This window comes from Gymnogyps californianus, chromosome 7 (assembly GCF_018139145.2).
Source record: "Gymnogyps californianus isolate 813 chromosome 7, ASM1813914v2, whole genome shotgun sequence".
Classification (NCBI taxonomy): Eukaryota; Metazoa; Chordata; class Aves; order Accipitriformes; family Cathartidae; genus Gymnogyps; species Gymnogyps californianus.
Genome location: NC_059477.1, coordinates 37271931 through 37296110, shown reverse-complemented (window position 1 = coordinate 37296110; position 24180 = coordinate 37271931). Strand labels below are relative to the sequence as shown.

The 24180-nt window shown below is 40.3% G+C and overlaps 1 protein-coding gene across 1 annotated transcript in view; it reads right to left on the bottom strand.

The window, feature by feature from the left end:
- THSD7B (thrombospondin type 1 domain containing 7B) overlaps positions 1-24180 on the bottom strand; it is a 276547-nt gene that overhangs the window by 204797 nt on the left and 47570 nt on the right. Inside the window, exons 3-4 of the mRNA XM_050900047.1 lie at positions 9893-10688; positions 1661-1912 (exon numbers count right to left, since the gene is read on the bottom strand). Coding sequence (XP_050756004.1) covers positions 1661-1912; positions 9893-10688 — 1048 coding nt within the window. The remainder of the gene's footprint in view (positions 1-1660; positions 1913-9892; positions 10689-24180) is intronic.

Below are 24180 nucleotides of genomic sequence, written 5' to 3'. Positions count from 1 at the left end.
TAACTAAATACCAGAGAGGTTGGGGGGGGGGGGGGGGAGAACGGTTGCAATATTTTTAGTTAAGTGGCTCTATTAACCTGTAAGTCTAATGTTATTTTTCTGGGCTAGCTCATTAGGCAGTTTATCCTAGCTCATGCAGATACTTTACTGGAGGTATTGCCTGAAGAACTGAAGGTATGCAGGTACGGCAGGACGGGGAATGTTTAAGACTTCATAGGTTCACGAAAACCTGGGCATAGCAGCGAGATATCGAAAGAACAAGAGGTTTCCTTCTATAGTAAGTGTGGCACCTCCAGAAAATTATCAGTGTTATGCAGGTTCTCGCCTTTTGGGCTCTCCTGGCCCTACACCAAGCCCCTACAACCGTTTGCACTTCAATACAGTGCAATGTCAAAAAGCAGAAGTGAGAAACTAGGGACAGGCACATGTCTGTTCACTCCCTGATTAACTACCAGCCAGTGTATCCCAATCAGGTGTCACCTGCACCCACGCTCCAATACAAAATCATCGAGACAATGTGTTAATCTATTGTCTTTGAAATTGATGTGCGTTTGGGCAGGAGCAAAAATCACTCTGTGAGAGCCTTTTCGTTGGATGTAATCAAGCAACAGAATATTTTTTTTTTTATACTTCCTCTCTTCTGCTAGCAGGGTGCATAAAAATGATCAGCATTTGATTTTGAATGAACCCGACGATATAGAGACACTTTTACAGGTTATGCCTTCCTAAGAAATGTATCTTGCAAAGGCTTTATCAAAGGTTTTGGCAGTATCTGGCAAAGCCCCAGAAACTCATGACTTGATCACTGAATAGACCTCCTATTAAACACACTCATTCACAGACAGGGAGATTTGTCTGCATGCATATAAAATTTTATCAATCTTGAAGCATTTTACAGTCAATCTCAGAACATATCACATGAAAAATTAAGCAATATTTTATTTTCTTTGCAAAGCAAACTAGCAACCCCCTATGCTAGCCTGACCAAGCATAACGGCATGGATTTGCAGACCAGACAGGCGAGATCCTCACCTTCTGCCAGAACAAAGATTGCCATAAACCAAACAAGCGCTCAGGGACTGCAAAGTTTCCCATTTCAAGAAGTACCCAGAAGGAAGCTGAGTAAAGTCCAAGCTATTACCTCTGATCAGTTCCCATTTTCCTCAAGGAGGACTGGGATTTTTTTATAAGGAGATGAAGGGGAATCGTTAAATCTTATGTAAAAATTACAATTTCAAAGCCAATAAAAGCACAGCCATGGAGACCTGCCCAGTCTCTGTGCAGCTGAGGAAATTCTCCGAAACAGCAATCAGTATGAAAGCCCCTTCAGAGAACAAGAGTATCTGCTCTCAATTTTTAAAATATGAAAATATAAACTGTAGCGGGTGTAATTTAAATTTATTTCTATATATAAGTGTAATTATTGTAATAGCAATAACGACAATAGCAACAATTACAAGAATATTACTAACAATAAATAATACTGCTAATCATAGTGAACAATGATCAAATCAATGATCTTTTAGACACAGACAGAAAGCATGACATGCGACCCTCTCCACGCACAAACACTGAGCAAGGAAGATTTGCTTTGCACAAGGCAGTCATCAAACAGGGGCTTCTTTACTTCACAAAACTGGGCTAAAAGCACTCGCTATACCTGGGGCAAGGCTGCAGCAGCTCTTTCCCTCCCATACTGCACACTTCCTTCTCTTCCAGCTCCGGGCATTGCTTCCCGGCGCCCATCGCCACGCTCTGCACGCTGCGGCGCCGGCTCCGAAAGCCCGGGGCGAGATCTCCCCAGCCGCAGGTCCGCGAGCAGGCGCTCCATGCGGACCACTCGGACGTTTCGCAGTCTTTAGCGATGACACAGGACTTGAAGGTCAAAGGGACAGGATCTTGCAGGCAGAGGCTGCAATAAGAACACAATGAAACAACTTAGGAGGTCTTGCTTAATAAATTTCTTTTTTTTCAACCCAAACCCCCCAAATATTTCACCCTAAGTCAGGGTCTGGCCTCAGACTAGAAGAAATCCATGGTCATTTGGGGTCAATCAGAAGACCTGCATCAACACCAATACAATGAAAGTAAAAGAAGCTGTAATGCAGTGCACATAATGCATTTCCAGTGAGTTCTGCGTACCATCTTGCATGCCGAGTAGTTTGCACATAATATCCCTCATTTATTTCAAGTTAAAACAGATGCAAAAGGCACTATATTTGCTCCTGTGCAGTTAGAATTTCACAGTTTATCCAGGATGGAAAATAAAAGCCAAGCTCAAGAGAAACACTGCCACTGGTAACCATTCCCATCACCCCGCGCACAGGACTAGCTGTCTGCCATCCATCCATCCGTCCAGGTGTCAGCACGTCCTGCTGAGCAGCTCTGCTCTTTTACAAAATAATTAGTCACACACTAGTAAGAAAGGTGTTGGTTCTGTGAGGCTGTTATCAAACAAATGCTGTCAAATAAGGTCAAGAGGGTTTCCAAACCTGACAAACCACCAGAGACCCAGGAATGCTGCAACTGTGGCTGTATTTTGGGACTCAATTACTCCTGCTGACATTAGGACATGATCCTCATTCTTTCTGTAACATGTAAAGACACCACCCAAGGCCCAACACAATGGAAAACCAAATTTTAAAAGCTGCCAACTGTTGAGGTTTGGTATCAAGATACGAAGTCCCAGAATAAAATTTTTAAGAGTTCCAAAGTTACTGCAGTTTTTCACAATACAGAAAAGTATGGCAAATGTAGCAAATACTTCTGGGAGAAGAAAAACCTCCAGACTAAGGCCACCACCCTCCCTTGCTCCTCCGCTTCTGTCTCAGCCAGCTGACGGCTCTCCTGCCCAGCGCGTGCTGGGAGGGACCCCGCAGAGCACGGCTGCTGCTGCTCCACCTCACCCCAGCCGGAGGTCAACCAAAGAGTCAAAGAGTGATCAAAACTTTGCATTCAGACACCAGTACGAAAACCCAAATCCATTTTTGGGGTTGCGCCACTGCAAAGTAGATTTAAGTCTTGCCTGATCTTCACTGAAATACCAAACAAAATGAAGTCTTTAAAAATCTGCTTTGGGGTCTTCCTTAAAATTAATATTGCTAGCCCCAATTCTTAGCGAGACAATACCTACAATACCTCTCCTAATGGATTCAAACCTATGCCGACACTCTGGCGGCAAAAGACATCTCTGCCCAGCAATCATCTTTGCTATTTGCAAAAGCCTTTGAAGCATGCAAAGACTGAATAGCTGTTTCTTTCCCTGAAAATCCCTCCACCGCTCCTACTATAAAAGCCTAAAGAGATAACTTTGTTGACCTTAAGGTGAACAAGACGTGGAGCTGGCAATTTCCATCCATCTGCTCAAGTAGATGTTTTTGAGGGAGAATTACATGCAACCGCCTAACAGAAAGCAAATCTAATTAACTTGTACCTACTCATTCAGAGCCTCAAAGTCAAATTAATTGTGACACCGAGCAACACAAAGACAAATGTAAAAACATGCTTTTGCATGAAATTCAGACACAGTCTTTTATGTCGCACATGTGTTTAGGACAATCTAATACAGATAAAGCCCAGACGTGCGAGACACTTGCCGACCTGAGGCTGCAGACCAGACTTGTATTTGCGCTGCTGTGGCTGTATCTGAACAGGCAGGGAGAGGAAGGAGGTCTTAGGGACAGGAGATACTACCTAAGCCCTACATAAACTAACATAAACTAGCTTTCCACATATTAATGTATCAGGTTAGATCTTCCTCTTGGGAGTCAATCTAGTAACTGTGATATAGTAGGGTACTTATGTGATTGATGCTTCTTCCTATGTTACATGCTTGGATTGCTACTGTAAAGCTACAGGAATCGTTTCACAACATACCTTACGTTGCCTGCAGTGTAAGATGGATCTGTTAGTTAGCAGACAGCAGCAGCACGAAGCCTAACTCACTCAAGTGGCAGAGAGCCCTCTTACTCTTTTGCATACTGAAGCGGAATAAGCCACATATAAAAAAAAAAACAAACCACTAAACCAAAGGAAACCTACTCATGCCTCTTACACTGGCATAGTCCTGCAGCTACAAGCAGAAAAGCAAGAAGAGGAAGAGGAAAAGAGGCCCTGTGTACCACTCTGACTGTGCAGCTCCACGTCCCCTGTGACTGTGTAACTACAGGCTGCTGCCAACGGAGCAGCGCTGCTCTTCTCCTCCATCTCCAGCCACATGCTCCCCCCCGCTACACAGTAATTGTGCAGCCCCAGGCTGAACCACACCACCTTTCTGTTCTGGACAAAAAGCAACTCACCAAAAAAAAGTAAATTTTCCAGCAGCTCAGTGCATCTGTGCTACATGCCTTACAGTCACACAGTCATCACATCCACCGCAAGGAAATGAGTGGAAACAACATCTACCAGCAGGAAAAAGGAGCGACACCATCCAGGAGTAGTGCATCATTAAATCAGGCTGGGCACAGCACAGAAATTATCCCTGGTTTCCTTTCGCAACCGTATCAATGTATTCAGAATGAAAGGTGAATGCATTTCCTTACATTAGAGGATGAGACAGGTGGTTACTGTTGAACCTTTTATACTGAAAGAATCATCTCCAAAATAATTTGACACATGAAGAAGCTATCACCATGCCCATGCTGCTGGTACGGAAGGCAGCACCAGGACAGGGTACCGCTTCAGGAGCCAGGCTCCTCCCCGGCAGCTCAGAAAGGCTCCTGAGAAGTGTCAAGCCTGACCGGGGAACACGTGCTCAAATCCACGCGCTGCGGAGCAAGAAAATCCTGAAGTGAGCAAAGCTACACTGATAACGCTTTTTCATTTTTTCCCTTTTTCTAACGTCGTCTCCTGTTCTGTCATCAACGACCCAACCTCACAGGCTGCTGGAATAAACACTACCGGCTCTTTGCACTTGGCTAATAATATTAGGGTCTAATAATGGACACAGTCTTGCCATGTTTCTAAAAGCATCCAAACACTTTTTTCCCTCAGGAAACTGGCAATCAATGTTAACAGGCATACTTTCAAGTATTCATAATGTATTTTAGGGTCCTCAAGGGCTGCCAGGGCTATTCTGGATACTGGCAGTACCATATATTCAATCTGTGCAGCGGAGTCTTCTTTGGCAGAAGAAACACCAGCCTGTTCTGCACCAGGGTGGAAAGGAAGACGAGGAATGTTTGCCTGCCATACAACTGACCAAAGGGAAAGGGAGCTGGGAGACCTATAATCCAAACAAACACAGCGCTTCGGTGTCTAAGATATCGCAGTTTTGGCGTCTCCAGAACTTAATGCACCAGATCCTCTGTTTCAAGTAAAAATAAATGCTGACTTACATTTGCGCTACCAAGGCAGACATTGAAATCTTAGGGCTACAGAAGCAGCTCGCTTTCAGCACAATTTGAAAACAGAAGAAAAAAGCCCAATTATTATTGGACACTCTTTGTAAAATGTTACTCATTGAAATGAAAAAAGCGGTCACTGTTCCTTTGTTTCATGTGCTTTTAATAAAAGCAAAGGAAATGAGAGACAAAACTTTTTAAAAGAACACTGGAAAATAAAACCTCCTTCTTATCCAATAGCTCAGGGATTTGTTTTCAAGCCTAAGCACCGAGGCTTGATTCCTACATCTGCTGGAAGGAATGTGAACACACATCTCCGCTCCCAGATCAGAATCATAACCATCAAATAGCATGTTACAGCACAGCGTTTCCACCTCCAGACTGCAAAATTTTGTATTCATCCAGAGAACAGAAGAATGTCAACACTAGAAACTGCAAATAATTTTTTCCTAAAAACATACAACAGCACAGTGGTTAAGCACAATCCACTAGGAAATGGATAATGGAAATTCAAATTACAGAGGCAAACAAAAGAGCTGAATACTGCTCTACCTCAGCCTTGACAGATGGGTTATCCCTTGACTGAGTTTGACCTGAATTTCACTTACAAAGGCAAAGTAAACAGAAACCCAAATCCAACTTTATTATATCATTGTTGTCATCTTACACATAGAATGAAGAGTTTAAGAAATATGCACCTACAAAGACTCCTAATCCAAATAATAATAATAAAAAAAACCCTAAAACTGTTTGCTCCTGACTTTAACTTCTCATTTTGCTTAGTGAGCACACACATCAGGTTAGAAAATCAGGTTAAATTTATTTAGGATTTCAATGTCTAGCTATGGGCAGTCATTTCACTAAATTACAATTTAGCATCTAACAACTTTTTTTTTTTAATTAAAAAAAGGAACACAAGTGCCTTTGTCTCAGTATTCAGTAGATTTTTACAACTGTGACAAGACAGAAAACCAAAAAGAGAAGAAGTTCTAGCACATTCATTTCTTGCAACTTTTTCAGAGGGTTTTTTTTTTTCCAATGCATGGAAGTGCTTATGTTTGAATTTGTTACTGGATATGAGATTTAATGCAAAACTAAAACTTTTTTCTGAAATAGAATGAAATCTAAATTCTATCTGAAATAGTATGAAAGAAAAATTTCCAGCTTTTTAAAATAGAGTCTTTAAAAGCTTCAAATCAGATCTTCCTTCTATTTTCACAAAGATAAAGTTTCTCCACCAAAATTGTTTCTGAGCAGAAATGAGCCTGTCTCAAGGTCTATTGATGTTCTGCTGCTCAACTGTCTTCATTTCAAGTGTTTTCAAAAAGGTCTGTCCCTCCCTTTCCTCTTCCTTTCTCCCTTTTCCTTTCATTTTGACAAATGTAGAACCTCCAAACTGAAAAAATATTTCATCAAAAACATTCCCCAGCTCTGTTTCCCTGATACAGCACATCTAATCTTCCACACGCTTGTGCTCCTCTCCAAGTAATTCCTGTTTACAGTTTTTACCTTTTAATTCCCAGGATTTTTGCTTGCACCTTTAAGGCTCGTACAGACACAAAAATCTTCATAGGACCAATTATTTAAATGAAAAAAGTATTTTCCTTATAACGCAAAGGATTCTTCAGCTCCCACCTGAGGGATCACTGTAAAATCAAAGGATCCTTTTTGCAGGGTTCAATGGCATAACTTAAGCATCAGTGAAAAACTGAAAACAAATATCAAGCACGTTTCCCACCGCTGCTACTTATTTCACAAGAGAAAGGACACCCCATCTGCCATTCCCATCAATCGCAAACTTGTTAGTGAAGAGGCCAAAATGAATGTCCTGCCAGTAATCCAGCATCTGTAAGAAGTGAATGCGTTCAATCTTTTAGTCTTTAAAAACCAGCTTGCGCCCAAGCTCACCAAAATCCAATTTTTGGCAAAAGACTGTTCTTTCACGTCGAGGAGCGTAGCTGGTACCCTCTCCCATCAGTGAGCACAGTGGCTGCTGCTGCTCGCCAGCCTCGCGGGCTGCTCCACAGCCCTGAGATTGGACACCAGTAAATTAAACAACCTTAATAGTAAATTAGGCATCTTTGCCATTGCATTATAAATTAGGAGGCGAGATGAGCATACGGTTCCTCTCCTCACGTGGCCTTCGACCAGTCAGGGGTGGTTAGCTGACCGCTCCCATTATCTGCTGCTTTCCTGCAAGAATCAGGCAGCGGCGGGAGGCAGGGTGGGGGCAAAGCCCTGGCAGACCAGCAGCTCAGAGCCTGCCGTTAAAGCACGTCTTGGGATATTCCTCTCTCTTGCCTCAGTTTTCCAGAAATTTAATTTGTATCTCTCATTGGTACTTACTCGACAGTGTTAGTCAAAATAGGAAACCTCAGCCAGGAAAATGGAAAAGCACAAACAAGGAGCTTCCTTCCAGTTTTACAGCAGACGCTTGGCTGCCGGCCAGACCCCGCTACAGGGTTATGCAAATGCATGTACTCTTCTTTATCAGTAGCCAAAATATCATCGCTCTTGTAAAGTGACACCTGCAAGATCGGGTCCATTCTTCAGAAGAATGGCAGCAAATATGCTGCACAACAAAACGAGGAGGACATTACTGGGGGATGCTTAAAGGGAGTCACTGTCAGGGGTATTTGATATCAGTGACACTCCAGCCCTGGAATTAAACACGGATTGGATTTTAGGCTGGATTCTTAGGTTTGGATTTTAGGTGCAAAAGGAGAAAGGAAGAGTGTGTGACTATCTGGACACTGTCATGTAAGATGACATGACCTTTTGTCCTCTATTCAATCAATGGGCCTTCCTCTTGTATTTGAAGTAAGAGTAAGGGATGGGTCAGGCTCCGCTCTCTGCAGTAAATCTGAGACACAGCCTCAGCAGAAAAACTCTGCCAGAAGGCAGCTAATGGAGCTCCCAAAAAGGGGTTTAGATCAGCAAAAAAAAAAACCAGAAAGGAGCAAGGCAGAAGACAGCTCGATCGGGGTGGAGTCACTAAAACTAAAACTAAAGCTCCCAGGACCCTCTGCAGAAATTCAATGTGTAACTCGCACAGTAGCACAACAAAGAGAAAACATTTATAGAAACAGTGTCTTCCATTCCCCATTCTTACAGCAAATATAGCAATGAGCACGTGAGGGCAGAGAGAGTGAAATTTTAACAAAGTCAGGATCCCCTTCCTGGAGTCCCTGATAAGGAATGAGATACAAGAGGCAGAAGAATAGCTAACAAGTGTTAGCAGACATAAACCTGCTACTGGTCGCACGGCGGCATAAATCACAAGTGACTCAAGCAGCTACATGAGCATAAAATCTGTATATTTAGAATCAGCATACATTTAGAGACTAGTAATAAAGTCAAGATGTTAGAAACTGCTGGAACAGTTCACAAAGCTTGACTTTTTTCCAACCAATAAAAAAAAAAATCCGTACTTTGCTATAGGTGTAATAGGAGGGCGCAAGAAAAAGGCTAGAATGTGTATTTTCACCTCAGTGTGTGTGCAAAACCGCTGCAGACATTAACAGGGGTAGAGAATTGGACATAAAATAACCCCTTCTCTCTGCAATTTGAGTTTGCGCAGGTGCCAGGAGCTATAGGTTACTGAGAAACAGATTGATTTCCGCAAAATTCAGAAGCAGGATTTTTCAAGAACTTTTAATATCCCTGAAAAACAGAACATGAGAAGTTCTCCAGAAATCTTGACTTTTTCAGAACTCAATCAATTTCTCAGTCATCTATAGCTCCTGGCACCTGCCCAAATCCAACCTGAAGTCAAAGGGCAGAGCTTAGATAGCTTCAGTTTAAAAGCAAGAAATGGAGAGAATAAATCTTTCCATTATTTGCCGCATATTACTGTAACGTTCACATTTGAATTACAGCAAAGCAACCTACATAGACTAAGAGAATTTGTTAGATAAAACACGTGAGGACAGAAATCAACAACCACTACCAAAGACAGACATGCAAGTCACCTATCTTGTATCAGCACCCAAGAGTTACACCCAGATGGGAAGGCTCCTCAGTAAGCAGGACAATCACAGGTTTGCTCACTGATCTATCTTTCCAAGAAATACCTTCTAGTAAATTCACAAGGCCAAACTTTTCAGACTTATTTTATCCAGTGTTGATATGTAAGAATGAAGGAGTTTAAGCTGGTGCAATTTTAGCCTCTTCTGCCAAATATATGCAGTACATGACTGAGAATGAAACCTCCCTCTCCCACAGCCAGGGCCCAGCAACAGTACAAAGTGATATATAATTCCATTTCCTCCATGTTTCCTCGAAACAACAACAAAAAAAACCAGAAGAGAATTATTAAAAACATAAAATGAATTAAGCAGTCACAAATCGTAGAAGAATGCAAAATATTCAGCATATGCTAGCTTTACAAGAAGGGAATTAAATCAAAAAAAAGACCATCGAGAAAACACATAAAAATTTGCATTTAAAACTCAAGGACAGGAGTGCGTTTGCTGTGGTGCTGCCACGCAGAGCAAGCGTTCCGTCAAATAAATCCACTGGGGATGAAATAAAAGATGAAGCACCCTTACCTCAGCGCTGCGTTTTTTCCATCGCTCCTTATACACCTGACCTGCCTGGTTTGGTAACCGATCTCCACCTCCCCAGGACGGTGGTGGGGTTTATAGCCTTGAAGTCCGGACGCGCTCCGCTCTCCAGAGTCCAAACCGAAATCCGGCATAGTCCTCCCCGCCAGGTCGACGTCTCTAGAGTGGGGCAGCCGGCATTCGCCCCAAGACCCCACTCGGAGGCTGTAGGTGTGCTCCTCCTCCCCGAGAGGACAGGCGGGAGCACCGCAGGCTCTGGATTCAGTCAGATTCGGGCACGGGGCACCCCCGTAGAGAGGAGGAGCGATGACCGCCCGCGTCCGGTGCTGCAAGCTCTTGGCACAGCCCGTGCCGCACTCGGACCAGCCAGAGAACTCGGACACGACGCAGTCCCGTGGGCAGGGCACCAGGCAGGCTTGCTCAGCGGGCGGCTGCGGCATGAAATACTCACATATTTCGTTGGCGACAATGGTTCTGTTCAGCTTCTGGAGGCAGCGGACGCTCCGGCGCTGCAGCCCGTGCTGCGCGGTGACGCAAGCCCCGGCTCCCACCTCACCGCCAGCAAAGGGGATGAGCCCGCATCTGTCCCATCCCGAAACCTCCCACTCGAACAGCTCCAGGTGCCAGTCACAGACTTTAAAGCACCTCCTCTGGCTTTCGGGTTTGTCCTTCTGGTCACAGTTTGCGTGGTACGTTGTCCAGCCCTCCGCGTGGGTGCACCAGATGGCCCGACTCCGAACGCCCCCCGAGCCGCAGTCACCTACGCACCGGCCCCAGTGACCTGCAAAAGAGGGGGTGTTGAGAAATGCCATGCAATACTCCTGCCACGGATCTGTCCTGATGCCCAGTAGCATCCAAACCATACCCTGCCATGTATTAAAAAGTAAGTAACTACCAGCTGGTCCCTAAAATTGGTTAAACGCTTCCTAAAGGCTGGAAGTCATTTCTCCTCCCAGTGTACTCACATCGCTAGACCACTCAGAGAAACTAGCAGGAAAAAAAATGCCCCACAACATCTCAAATTAAAGGCAGGCCAGGCACATTTCTGTAGCAGTAAAATGCATCCCAAAGCCTGAGGAAATATGAATATTTAATTTCATTTGTACAAATGAATATAAAAATGATCATAAAGGAACAACAATCTAATAGGAAAAGAAAGTCAAGTTAGATAAGAGGAAAACTGTCTTAATAGAGCAATTAGTCAATGGAATAAACTGCGCTGGGAAGCAGTTGAATCATCATCCGCAGTGATAAAACGGTGAGGATAAATACTATGAAAATAAGAGCATACTCTTAAGAGGAGTTTGCAATGGAGAAACTGACTTGATATGATAGTGTATGCACTGCAGGATAGGTCCCGCCGGGTGCTGCTCTGAGAGCAGAGCCCCGATAGCAGAGAAGGCACCTCACGTGCATCGACTTCTGAATTACCCTGGGATGTATGTCGAGCACGTCGTTTCTATTTGCAGCACGTGGCACTATAAGAGGTGGTAAAGCCAGTCATTCAGAAAGAGAAATTAAATAAAAATTAAACCTAGCAATGTCATTTTTAGTTCTGGAGCACATGAACATATATATGTAATCGTAAGAATCTTATTTGAGGATTTGCAAGTGAACATAATCAGACAAGGCTAAATAGAAAGATTTTTCTGGGACAATATTATTCAAGAAAAAGCCACCAAGCCAAAAAAATAATCTGAGGGCTATAAAGTACAAAATTGCTCACAAACTGAAAAGAAAAGGTAGAGAAAAGCACTGGGGCCGAATCTTAACATAGTAAAGGGATTTTGATGATCATGTCTCAAGAGGGTCTCATCTCGTTTCTAAGTTTAAAAACTTTCCAATACCTCATAACAGAGCCATTTCACTCGGTAAGAACATTGCATATATAATTCTTGCTTGAAAATACACTGCAACTATCCTATCTTTTGTATTTTTTCAAGGCAGAAAATGAACTTAAAATAAATAGGTTGATTTATATTAAGAAATGCTACTCCAGTCAAGTTTTTTAAAAGTTATTTTAAAACCACTGGAATCAGTTATGTGCTTACACTACAAAACCAAACACACACATAAAAACCAAAAAACAGCCCCATAATGGCTGCAATTATATCAGGTATTTCATCCAGCTGATGGCGGTTTTGTTGGTAAACCCGTTGTTTCTTCTTCATGAATAGAGGAGTCAATCCTCCAGAGCCAGGGGCTTGACATTGTGTAATAAAAAATAAAAATAAATAAATAAAAATTCCTGTTCTTTTTTCATTGTTAATAAAGGAGGAAAAGTAAATAGGAATTCGATATAGCCGAGCTTCTCCTCCAACACATCCCACACTCTTGCCATGTCCCTTCTGTGGGTGCTCCTCCTCCCTCATCCTCCAGGCCAGGACTGCAACTCTACCCTTGGTCTGGCACCTTCTCCCATGGTGGGCAGGCAGGGTGCAAGAGGGGTTTTCAGAGTTGTCAAGGTTTAGACAGCTCCAGCTTTTGTTGAATCCTTCAGGCTACGTGAAGAATCTTTGTCCCTTTTATGCCTCTGTTTCACACCAAGATATCAGTCCAAGGTAAGGAATCAGCTGTGACACATATCTTGAATGGGAAAAGGCAGCATCAAACTATACTGTGCTATACAAGCTGTACTACACTAACTACAGGCTTTCAACAGCATTCAATGTGCTTAAAAACTGAATATTCAAAAAAAATGAGCCTTTATGCTTTTGAAGTTCAGTTACATGAAGAGGTCCATTGACATTATAAATGTTCATCCTTGATACTTCACCTTGATTTAAAAGAATATTCCTATACAAATGCCAACAAAATTCAAAACCAGATATCGGATTATGTATATACTGTCATCTTACTAAAAATAATAGTCAAAATGATGTGGCTAGCTACTAGGTGGCTTTTTATTAACAGAGGAAAGTAACTACCACAAAGACTAAGCATCGCAACGTAGTTGTATCATGAGCTTTTTTCAGCATTTATTTCTCTGAAGCAGTTCAGCAAAGGCAGTTTAATTTCTTGAGATGTGGAAGTTTCAGTACAGGAAAATTTTGGTTTTCACCAGTTTGTTTTTAAAGCAAAAATTCAAAAGTAATATTGTTTCACTTCATTATAGAGCATAACATTATTTTACTCATCAATAGGACCTTGAAACACATTACACTGATTAAGGATTTACTACTTACTTCTTAGGACAGCAAATAGCATTAAAAATAGCATTAAACCCCGCCATGGAGTAATACAAAGCAGTTGTAGCAGAGGACTGGCCAAATTACACTCACCAAACCTACCACCGCTCTTTCACTACTGCACAGAACTCGTCTCGTTAGTACTTTTTATACATTTCTGTGTGTTGCTCGTGTACTCTATGTAATAGCTGCAGATTTACCAATCCTTACATTAACAGGATAGAGAGAGACACAGCAGAAGCAAGAAGAAGCCATTATTTAATGTCAGATGTGAATTTAGAATGAAAAATTACCAAAAAAAAAAAAAGTAAGCAAGGACTCATAAGTAATTACGCTATCATTAGACACATCACAATTTGCAATTATTCTCTCACAAACATGCTAAAATTGTAGCCTGCTCTTGGCATACCAAAAAAAGAAGCATGAAAAATAAGGTTAAAAATCAGATGTAAATCCCATTACTATAGATTTTTTTCACTTCCTGATGATCTTTTCAGGACGCAGCAGTAAACTTACCCACAATGTTTCATTGCTTAGTTAAATATCCTGTTCAGTAGCTTAAATGAGGAGAAGGATGTAAATACTTCCTAGTCAATAGTCTGCTTTGTAATTAGAATTTAATTATTTTTAGAAGAGTCATGTTAAGTTTACACTTTCCTTGAAATAAATCTGAGTCAATTAAAAGAAACATCTCAGCACAATGTGAATAATAATATTAACTACATTTTATTAAAAGCCCACTGGAATTTAGGCATCAAAAGCCCAGACTTCAGAAAGATGCTTTACAACTCCCGATCTAGAATGGGAGGCCACTGGTAATTAAAGCAGAAGACTAAACAAAATTAAATATATTTCACAGTGATCTGTCTACAGAAAGTACAAAAAGATGAAGATAAAGGATAGATATCGTCCGTTTCCTAACCATTGTAACCTAATCAGATACTGGATGGATGTTTGATCTCATCATAGCAGGACACAGGTGGGAGAACGAGAGACTGCGGACGTACGTTGAAACAGGGGAGCTCCCAGCTGGATATAAGGAAAATCCTCATCACTATGAGGATAACCCTTGGAACAGGCTGCCCCAGGGGACAGCAGAATCTCATCCTTGGAGGTTTTCAAGATCTGACTGAGCAAAGCCCTGAGCAACCTGGTGTGAATTCAATGTTGAACCTGCTCTGAGCAGGAGGTTCAACCAGATGACCTCCCATGGTCCTTTCCGACCTGGATTACTCTATGAAGGAGCATCTAACTGAAAGGAAGGCTTTGCCCACTACGATGCCCAAAAAAGTTTTTCACTAAAAAATACCACTGAGATCTGCAAAGTACCAAGGAACATGCAACAGCACAAATAAATCCATCAGTCAACCAAACCAAAGAGAAATTCAATCAAATCACTATTTCCAAAAATGAGAAGTCAAGCAAAACTTGCCTGACTTGTACAAAAATTGTAAGAGACAGTGGGATGTCTTTGTTTATGGAAAACTGTAAACAAAGACATCCTACTGCCTCTTACAAGACATCTGTAACACTACAAGTAATAATGACATGAAAGGGATTAATAAATCAAGACAATCTAATAAAGAAAAACTACACATTGTTCTGTTTGCCATCTTTTATCAGCCAGAAAGAGTACCGTATTATCATCCCATACAGCTTCTCTAATCCCGTTAAAAGCAAGCAATAACACAGCAATTGTAGTTTATTTGGTGTAACGTGCACTGATTTGCTTTTCCTGCCTGCAAGACCTACCTACAACTATGCAATAATTATGTCTGAAAGGATACAGTGACATCTGCTCTTTGACACACAGGTCACACAAGCATCAGGCAAGCAGGCTATTCAGACAATAATTACATATTACAGACAAAATGAAACACCACTAAACATCAAACCTAAAATAGGAATCCCAATAAGAGCTGCTTAATAAGTATGTTATTGCTTAATAAGGATTGCTACAATAATTATGCTCTGTTTAATGTGACATTTAGCTTAATTGCAACCATTTCACCATCTGAGAATTCATTCAACAATAAGCATCTTCCACAATTATTCTGTCCCTGTAGCTATGTACTAATTTGCAAACTTAAGACAAGATCAGCAATCAGTTAAATAGAGTATTGTGTTAGCAATTTATTTCAAACAGGTAATAGATATGCTCCAAGTCACATCTGATACATAAAACACTGTGAGGGAACATTGGAAAAATTAATGGACAATCACTGGAATAGTCCTCCTATTTTCTACACTTTTTTACTCTTTCAGTTTAAGTATCAAATTTAGGAGCAATTGTTCTAGACCTTAACAATTTGTTTTCAAACAGAATCTCCCTAATTCTTAGACAAAGATCCCCAAATACCGTAACAGAGACGTACGACTTCATTAATGCCTGGCTGAGGAATAACTCCACCAGACGTGATCATAACTCCAGAAGATCACTGCAGTGTCCACTTTAATTGAGTACTTCTGCTTGAAATGTCATATAACCACTTTGGATGTCATTCTAGCATCCTTCCACCAGAGCACGTTTATATGAAATGGAAAGCGCCAACTCACTCTGTGATTTCTGAGAACAGATAACAACTGACTCAGACAACACATGAGCTTTATTCCGAACAGCATTACAACCAATCAATCTTAACTATTAGTAACAGTGGCAAAAAGTAAGTTCCACTGAATCGGCTTCCTCAGAATTGGTTATTTTATGAGAAGTTTTTATGAGATTTATGTAATTTTTATGTAATTTTATGAGAATTATGTATTTTTATGTGACTTAGACATATATTTATTACGAACCAAACTGTTAAAGATCATACAAACTACCACATATTTTCTCACCACTATTTTTTTTTTCAGCACGATGCGAAGACATTCAGTATTATGCCAAGAAAAATATTTCTAATGATTTGGACAAAGATCTTACTATGCTGATGAAAGTTGTATCTTTTGCACCTCATGCTCTTCTCTCCATGTCAGTGTACTCAGTCCAGTCACATCTTTTCTTGCAGACTAAACAGACTAAAATCTTTGGGACCAGCTCCATACAGAGTCTAGGATACCAGATCTGATACGTATTTCATATTACAAAGTAATATTAGAATAGCTGTTGCTAGCATAACTGCCCACTCCCCTGCTTTCTGGAAGAGCCCTCCTGTATGCCTGCCCTGCATCTACTGCCACATCTCAGCCAAAATACAGCTTTTCTTCCTTGCCCGTACTTAACTGTATCAATTATTTTGCTATTTATTATTAACAGCAATTCAGTAAATCACTTTCTACTATAATCTGTATGAAAGATGCTATACAAAACAGAAGACTATTGTACTATTTGCAGTGTGTCACACAGGGCATATAAAATTCCTCTGATTCCTGGGATTAATTTTAAATACCTGCAGCACTTTTTAAACTTTCATGACCTACACAAATGAGTAATTCAGCAGCTTAGTTATTCATCTTACTTTAGATCTGAATAAAAGTGAAGTTTAGTGACTTATAGCCATGCAGCAGTTTGTTCCAATTTTACATTTCAGGTTTTTCCCTTATTACCCACATGCAGTAACGCTCAAGACACACTGCAGCAAAGTGTAATGAACACTGCTGTTTATGAAAATTCAGTGATTTACTAACCCCTTGGCACTTGAAGGCAGGACTTCTAAATATTAAGCACTAATGTAAACTGCATTAGCTGAGCTACTCAATCATGTGCCCACACCCCGGAGACGGCCCAGGGAAAAATACTCTTTTCTTTCAACTCTCAGTTAAAAAATAAAAAAAAAATAAAAATTTTAAAAAGAAAAAAAAACCAACAAAACCCACACATTCCAAAACATTTCTGTAATACTCATTCGACACATTTTGAGGGTTCATGAAAACAGATTTCTTGCCTTGATAGCGGCTGACATTAGGAGATGAGGCCATAACGAATATAAATTTATGTATACTATAAAAACAAAAAGTATAAATAGATGTTATCTACAGATTACAATTATGAGTAGTTTACTGCACACGAGATTAAAAACATCTCACTACTGGATTATAGATAGTTATAATCAAACTCTGACCTTTTTAAAATTCCAAACATCTATGAAAACCGATTCCTTTTAAAACATAATAGCCTTTATAAGGTGTTTGTAAATGTAACCTTAATAGAAAAAGCAGTTGAAAAATGTTTCTTCAGTCACTCCACCTTGACTTTGGGGCTTATATTCCCCAACAGGAACTTTTATTTCCCTGTGAAAAACACCCAGGATCAATACAACACCGGTTACACAGCATCTCCTGCAACACAAACCGCTTGGCTTACCATTGGGGAACCAGAGGAAATACACGGGCGTTGCTGGACACCCATCTCAACGACACCTTCTTCTGATCCCCAGCCTCCTCTCTAGTTATGTTTAAATCTTCTCTCCAACCCATAGGAAAGCTCAGATCCCTTCAAGCACAACCAAGTAAGAAGCCAAGGAGGTCTATTCTGATATTTGCAGTGAAGCAGAAGGTAGCTTGATACATTTGTGAAGGGGATTATTTCATATCTGCCTGTAGGAACTGGGTGATTCAGAAGGCCCACTCCAGTTTTATACAAGTCCTTACATTGCTGGTTTAACACCAGCAACCTTTGCACAAGGCTTTTTCTGCTTTTCCATGTGTTGGTTTCCCCTCACTGTCCTTCACATAGGCAGACACTCCGAGTCATTTTTCCAGCCCAGGTTTCATTCCAGGTCCACCTTATTGCTAATAGCCCAGCAACGGGTAGGATCGCTGCAGAGGCAATACACCCAGCTCTGGAAGAGACCGCCTCATCCGCATCTCCGCAACGAACCTTACCAAACAACGTCAAGATCAGCACTAATGGACTCCCTAAAGGAACCACACCAGGAAACTCGCTGTCAAAGGTTCGCTGCTCTGAGATACGGCCTCGGTGGGACAGCTGCAGGGGAAGCGCTGGCAGCGGTTCAACGTCTGCTTGGTATTCGAGCTCCAAGACACAAAGAGAATTCTTGTATTAGTTCTGCAATAATTCGTCGCCTGGCAAACACCAAAGATACTGCCATCTCTTCTTCCGAATTGTAACAACGGCGGTCTCTAATTTTCTTACTCTTTCATGAAGCTTAAATTATATTTGTTCATTGAAATAATAGAACGTTCCATTTTTCAAAACTTTAAAAATTTAAATAATTTTTTTCACAAAAAAAATTGTTTCACAGAAAAAGTTGTGAAATAATACAGCAATCTGCACACTGCAAAACCTTTCTGAATCAGAATTTACTTCACATGGACATAATCACAGAAATGTGTGCATCGCTCTCCAGACACCATTTTAAGGGAGAACTACATTTTTTCTGCTCAGCTTCATGCTATTCCCAACTTATATATTTTATAACCCACTACAGCACCGAAGCCAGCATACTTTTTCAGATACTACAGCGATCAATACACCATGGTAAAGGAATCGAAATCCAGAATTGCACATCGAGGTGCTACCAAGTCTGGCTGGGGTTAAATGGCGGAATTGCATTAACTTTCCCTCAGCCTTCTGCAGAGCTGATGTGTACACACCGACAGATGTGTTACAGATGTGTTACCAGGGGATATTCTCCAGGTGGGACCTCTACGAGCCCGAGCTGCGGCAGCCCCTCTGCCCGTGGGTACTCCCCTTGCTCCGGAGCAGAAGTGGGGCTGCCCAAAGCTCCTGGAACAGAAAAGGCAGACGGTAAAATATAGACACCATGTACTTAATACAGAAGTACCTTCTCAACCGTATGGGCCAGACAGTCATTATTCTTAATAAGCATTATAGAAGAGCTATACAATGGGCAGGATTTCCCATGGTGTCCAAACTGCTACTAATTAGTATTTCTGCATAGATGGGGAACACAGATGATAACAATTCCCTGGCAACAGATAGCATAATTAATTCATGTGAAAAGTACTATTTTTAAATACGTGCACAATCAATTTTATAAAAACTGGACTGAGGTTATTGTAGAACTATACAAACCGCTTTTACTGGGCATTTTTTATTTAATGCCATATTTAATTATCCACTTTTAATTATTTATAATTAAATTTCCATTTACTCTAGACACTCTTCTTAAATGCTCCAAATTCTAGAGGAAAAGTATTTTGGAAAAGGACAATTCTCTCCAATACTTGGAAATAGCTATGCAGGAATAAACAATACGAGCAGCTATGCCCAAGTTTGGAATGATAAGTGTTCTCCAGCAGTACATCAATCTGTTCGTCTCGCAGCCGCTGTGAGCACAGGCTGCTGACAGGAGGAATGGCTGAACATTGAGCAGCATCTAATCAATCTAAGAGGGCCAAAGAGCTTAAGATTCCAGACAGTGTAAATCAGGATGAAGGGCTTTAAGATGCAAGTGGTTTTCACTTCAGGGAAGAATGACAGGCACACAGCAAATACTAAAAAAAAAAAAAAAACCAAAAACACAAAAAACTGAAAAAAACCACAAACAAACAAAAAACCCAAAACAAACAAACAAACAAAAAAAACCCAAACCACTACACCAAACACCAACCCCCAAAAAACTAAATAACTAAATCCAATTCACAAAAATTCAATTGGGGGGGCAATTAACGTAAAAGGAAGGCAATGACAAAGACATTAATTTCCAAATTGAAATAATCTCCCATCACATCATAAATTCAGCTTCTTGATTGCAAGGTCCAGAAGAACAGAATAACTAAAACACTTGAGTTTGCACTCAGAGAACATGATCACATTACCTCGTTCGGACTTGCAAGTGTTGAGATTAGAAAAATCTTGGGAATCTTGTGACAAGAATTACAAAACATAAGTAAGCATAGCATATCTAGATAGGTATGTGAAGAAAGAAAAATCTCCATCCCATCTGGAGGCAGATTTTGCCAGGTATCATTCCAAATGACTACACATGCAGGTGAGTGAAAGCAAAATATTGTCAGATTAAGATCTGTGCATCAGGCCAGACTGAGATCCAGGAATCTTATGAAGAGGTGGTATTATCCTGTGATGCCTCTGAACTTTTTTTTTTTTTTTTTTAAAACTAGCACATTAGACATATTTAGTTGCTAGAGAGCAGGACATGGCATTCAACTACACCCCATCCAGAGAAACAGCCCCTCTGCTGCAGTGCTTCTCTGCAAACCTACCTCCCAAATGAGTGCAACAAAACCTAGAACCAGGGCAATAAAGCATTACAACATAAAGAGCAATTTTCTACTCATTTTAGTTTTTAATTTATTTTTTTTCCTTTTCCAGCTGAGTTAGATTCCTTGGAGCAAAAGTCAGTAATGCTCTAAGGATAAACAGAGAAGAGAGTACCGTAGTCTTGGCCATAAATCTGTGTCAGTACATTAACACGAGCCCAAGCATTGCAAGTCCTGCAGCGGGCAGAGTGCTAACCCACGGTCCCAGGGTGGGAACAAGCACCTTTAGGGGAAGGGGCAGGGTTTGGGGTTTTGGGTTTTTTTTTACACTGCTGAAATGAAGAAAACTGAAAATAGAACGTCAGTTCCAATAATTTAAAGATGGAAGTGTTCAAACATCAAATCGCGCCCTAAAATTACTCAGAGGTCAGCCTTACAATACTAGTCGATCTTCATTACCTTTTTGGTAGATGTTTTGCTCACGTTATTCTGAATTTATAGTGGTTACATATTTCTGAATAGTCTTCAACTATCACTGAAATCCTAACAGACGTGCACCTTTACATACATTTTCACAAGCTTCAGCACAAGGGATAAAACCACGTCCTTCGAGATGTTTAAACAGCTGAGAATATATAACCTGAGGACGACTTTGCTAACATAGACCCATGTTTCTTTTGAAAACCACTAAGAGATGTGGCAGGGTGCAGGGAGCATTCAGGTATTCTGCTGGGGCTGTTTGCTGAGCAGAGAAGAACAATTTTGAACTTGGAAATCTGGTCACTGTTGCTATAAAAGATATCACGCTATGATTTTTTGAAGTAAAAGAATGGTAACATGGAAAAATATCAGTTACAGATGCACATATGCTGTAAGCACACTATACATCCAAATGTAATAAGCATCTGCTTTTACAATGTTAGCCCACACTTTGCAATTGAAGATTTTCAGAAACAAATGTTCTTATACATAAGTAATCATTTAACAAGGCCTCAAAAAATGTAGCCCTTAATAGATTTAATTAACAGGTTAATGATGTGCATAGCATGCACGCTCTCAAAACCAAAGATTTTTCACATTAAGCTTGTTTCTGTTTCACAGAAGCTGCTTTCTGTAGAATATCTGTGCTAATGTAATTACACATCTGGTACTTCTGCTGCTTTCAATTGTGGAGATATTTATAAACAGTGCTACTAATTTACACAAGAGTACCTAGCTGTTCTAATGTTTTACACTACAAATAAAGATATTTGCATGAAAATTCAACTGGAAAGACTTCTCTTTTGTAGCCCTGAGTGGTTCTAGTGAATATATAAAATGATCATTTAGCCTGCAAAATAAATCTAACACACTACTGTCATGACTGCCTGGGAAACCTGCATAAACTAAGCATGACTCAAGTTCACCTTGATATAAAGGGGTCAAGTACAAATTTTTACACAGTTTTAAATCAAGCATCAGCACTGGTAATTATCTTTGTTCCACTGTGTCACCAACATGGCAAAACTAATGTTTTAAAATATCATTTCTTGGCGATATTCATTCATCATCCTCACTGTAACTGGGAAATGATCAAAAACCAGGCCAGAATAATGGAAATCTCACATTATCTCTACTAGTATTGTCAAGAAAATGCAGTGGTTATTAATTTAAAAATGCTTCAAAGAACGAACGATCACGATTCAAGAAGATAAAAAGCCATTCCTGCCTCAAGCTGCTTTCAGTTCAATTTAGGTTACATTTAGGTTCATCAGGATAGCACCTGAAATCCCACAACTTACTAAATATTGACAGAAGATGCTGCTGCCCTAAGTGTTTCATCAAAGGAGCGGATGAGTCCCAAGTCCTGACGGGGCATTACTGAAAGGAGATGCTATCAAAGTAACCTTTCAACACCTGCGTGCTCAAGCTCAGGAACGCTTGCACGGGAGAAAAGATAAGCCAAGACAAATACCCCTTTTTGCTTCATATTTTAAGGCACATCTGATTAAGAAAAATCATAAATTGTTTAATAAAAGGAAAATAATATATGTGTGAATGTGCATAACTTTTCTCTCAAATATATACACACATATATATACATGCTATGAGATATTTATATCCAAATTATTCCATTTCACTCACATTTTGGAATCAATCAGTGTTTTTTCACTCAGTCTGTACGCAATGCAATAGAAGCATGTGTAAAATGTCATGATTGCCATACCATGGCTTCTGAAATACTGGAGCCAGCTCCTAATTCTTCTCTGAGGAGACACTTCCAGTGTCTTGGAGGTCATAATGGAGGCTGTGGATACTTTTGAACATGACATGATGAAATGCAATTGACAAAACACTGAAATCTGCTCACCTAATTACTCCAAACCCCCTGACAGTAATCAGGACAGGCAGAACAAGGAGTGATTTGGGGGGACAGGGGAATAAAAACACTTAGCTAATACTCCTGAACCACAGATTTCAAAGGGTTTTTAGTTTTGCTGCTTTTATATGAGTAAGCTGTTTCCATATGAACCAGCTCATTAGCATGTCCCAGCTGGTTCATTAACCAGTAGATGGAGATTCAGTATCACCATAAGAAAACAATAAACTGCTATAGAAAGAGCTTTCTTGAGAAACGGGGTGGGCTACCTGGCCTCTTCCAGAAGAAAATCCACCTCTCAATCTTCTCCCCAGGCGGGTTTAAAGAATTACAAAGTTCACAGCAAAGTTGGCGTATCCATCCATGAACTACAGCATTAACAAATCTGTCTACACCCTCAACTGATGGACAACACTCAGCTGTGGATAAATCACACTGGTAGTTCTGTGAAATAAGAAAAATCGGTTCTTCCACTAAGGATACTGAAATAACTGCTCTTAATTGAGTTTTAATTCCACTGGGCATTCTTTAGTTCCATCAAGCCACTTGGAAACAGTCTTCTATTAGAAATGTCTATTCCTTTCTTATGATTCCCATAATAAACATTATTCAGAATATTCTGAAGTAAATAAAGCCAATTTGATTTGAGATCCTTTTAACAGTAAGCCATATATTTTATATATACAAATAGAAATGACTGGTCAAATGGCAAAAATCAATGAAGAAAGGGGAGCTAAGAAAATGTAATCCATATTAATTACATGTTAAAAACATTTACAGTCTGTCCTATCTGAAGTTTAGAAATTCAAGATATTCCTCATCTTTGAAAATTGACCTTAAATGACTGGAATTCTTTCTCAGATGATGAAGAAAGATTTTTAGCTTACATCAAATATTTATATTACTGCAGATATAGAAAGTGGGTTCCAAAAAGTATAAACGGAATGCACATATATGGCTAATGTGCATAATCTTCAGATGTTTTTAAATAAAACAAAAAAATTTAGATTTCTTTAAAGAATATTTACTGTTCTCGGGCCGTGTTTTTAAAAAATTCTTTCTTACACTAAAACCGGTATGCTAAATTTAAACTGTTTCTACTTTACTCCCTTAAGAATAAAGGAGAGGAAAATATCTCCTGGACCTCTGAGCTTAGTCACTAAGAAGGTAATGTAGGCAGGTTTGTCATAGATTCTTCTACTTAAAGGTCTCAAACAGCTCCATCAGTTACACCAGTTAGGTTTATTGTCCCATCATTCTTCCCAAATCATTTCACTGCACCATCTTCCCATTCTCCCAAGTATTCTAACTTAAGCCAATAAAACAATCTTGACAGGCAAACTGAGCAACTAAATACTTCCCTACATTAATTTTTACACATGCAAATACACATTATTAATGATTACTCAGCCAACATTTCCATTCATCTAAGTTTGTCTGGTTACAATAGTTGCTGCCCAAAGAATTTTCCCCTGATAATGACGGATGTGTGATCACACACCATATCCACGTGATAGCCTTATTTATTGCCACATGCGATCAGTTTCTACCAGACTAAGAAAGCAGAAGCTTCCCACCTT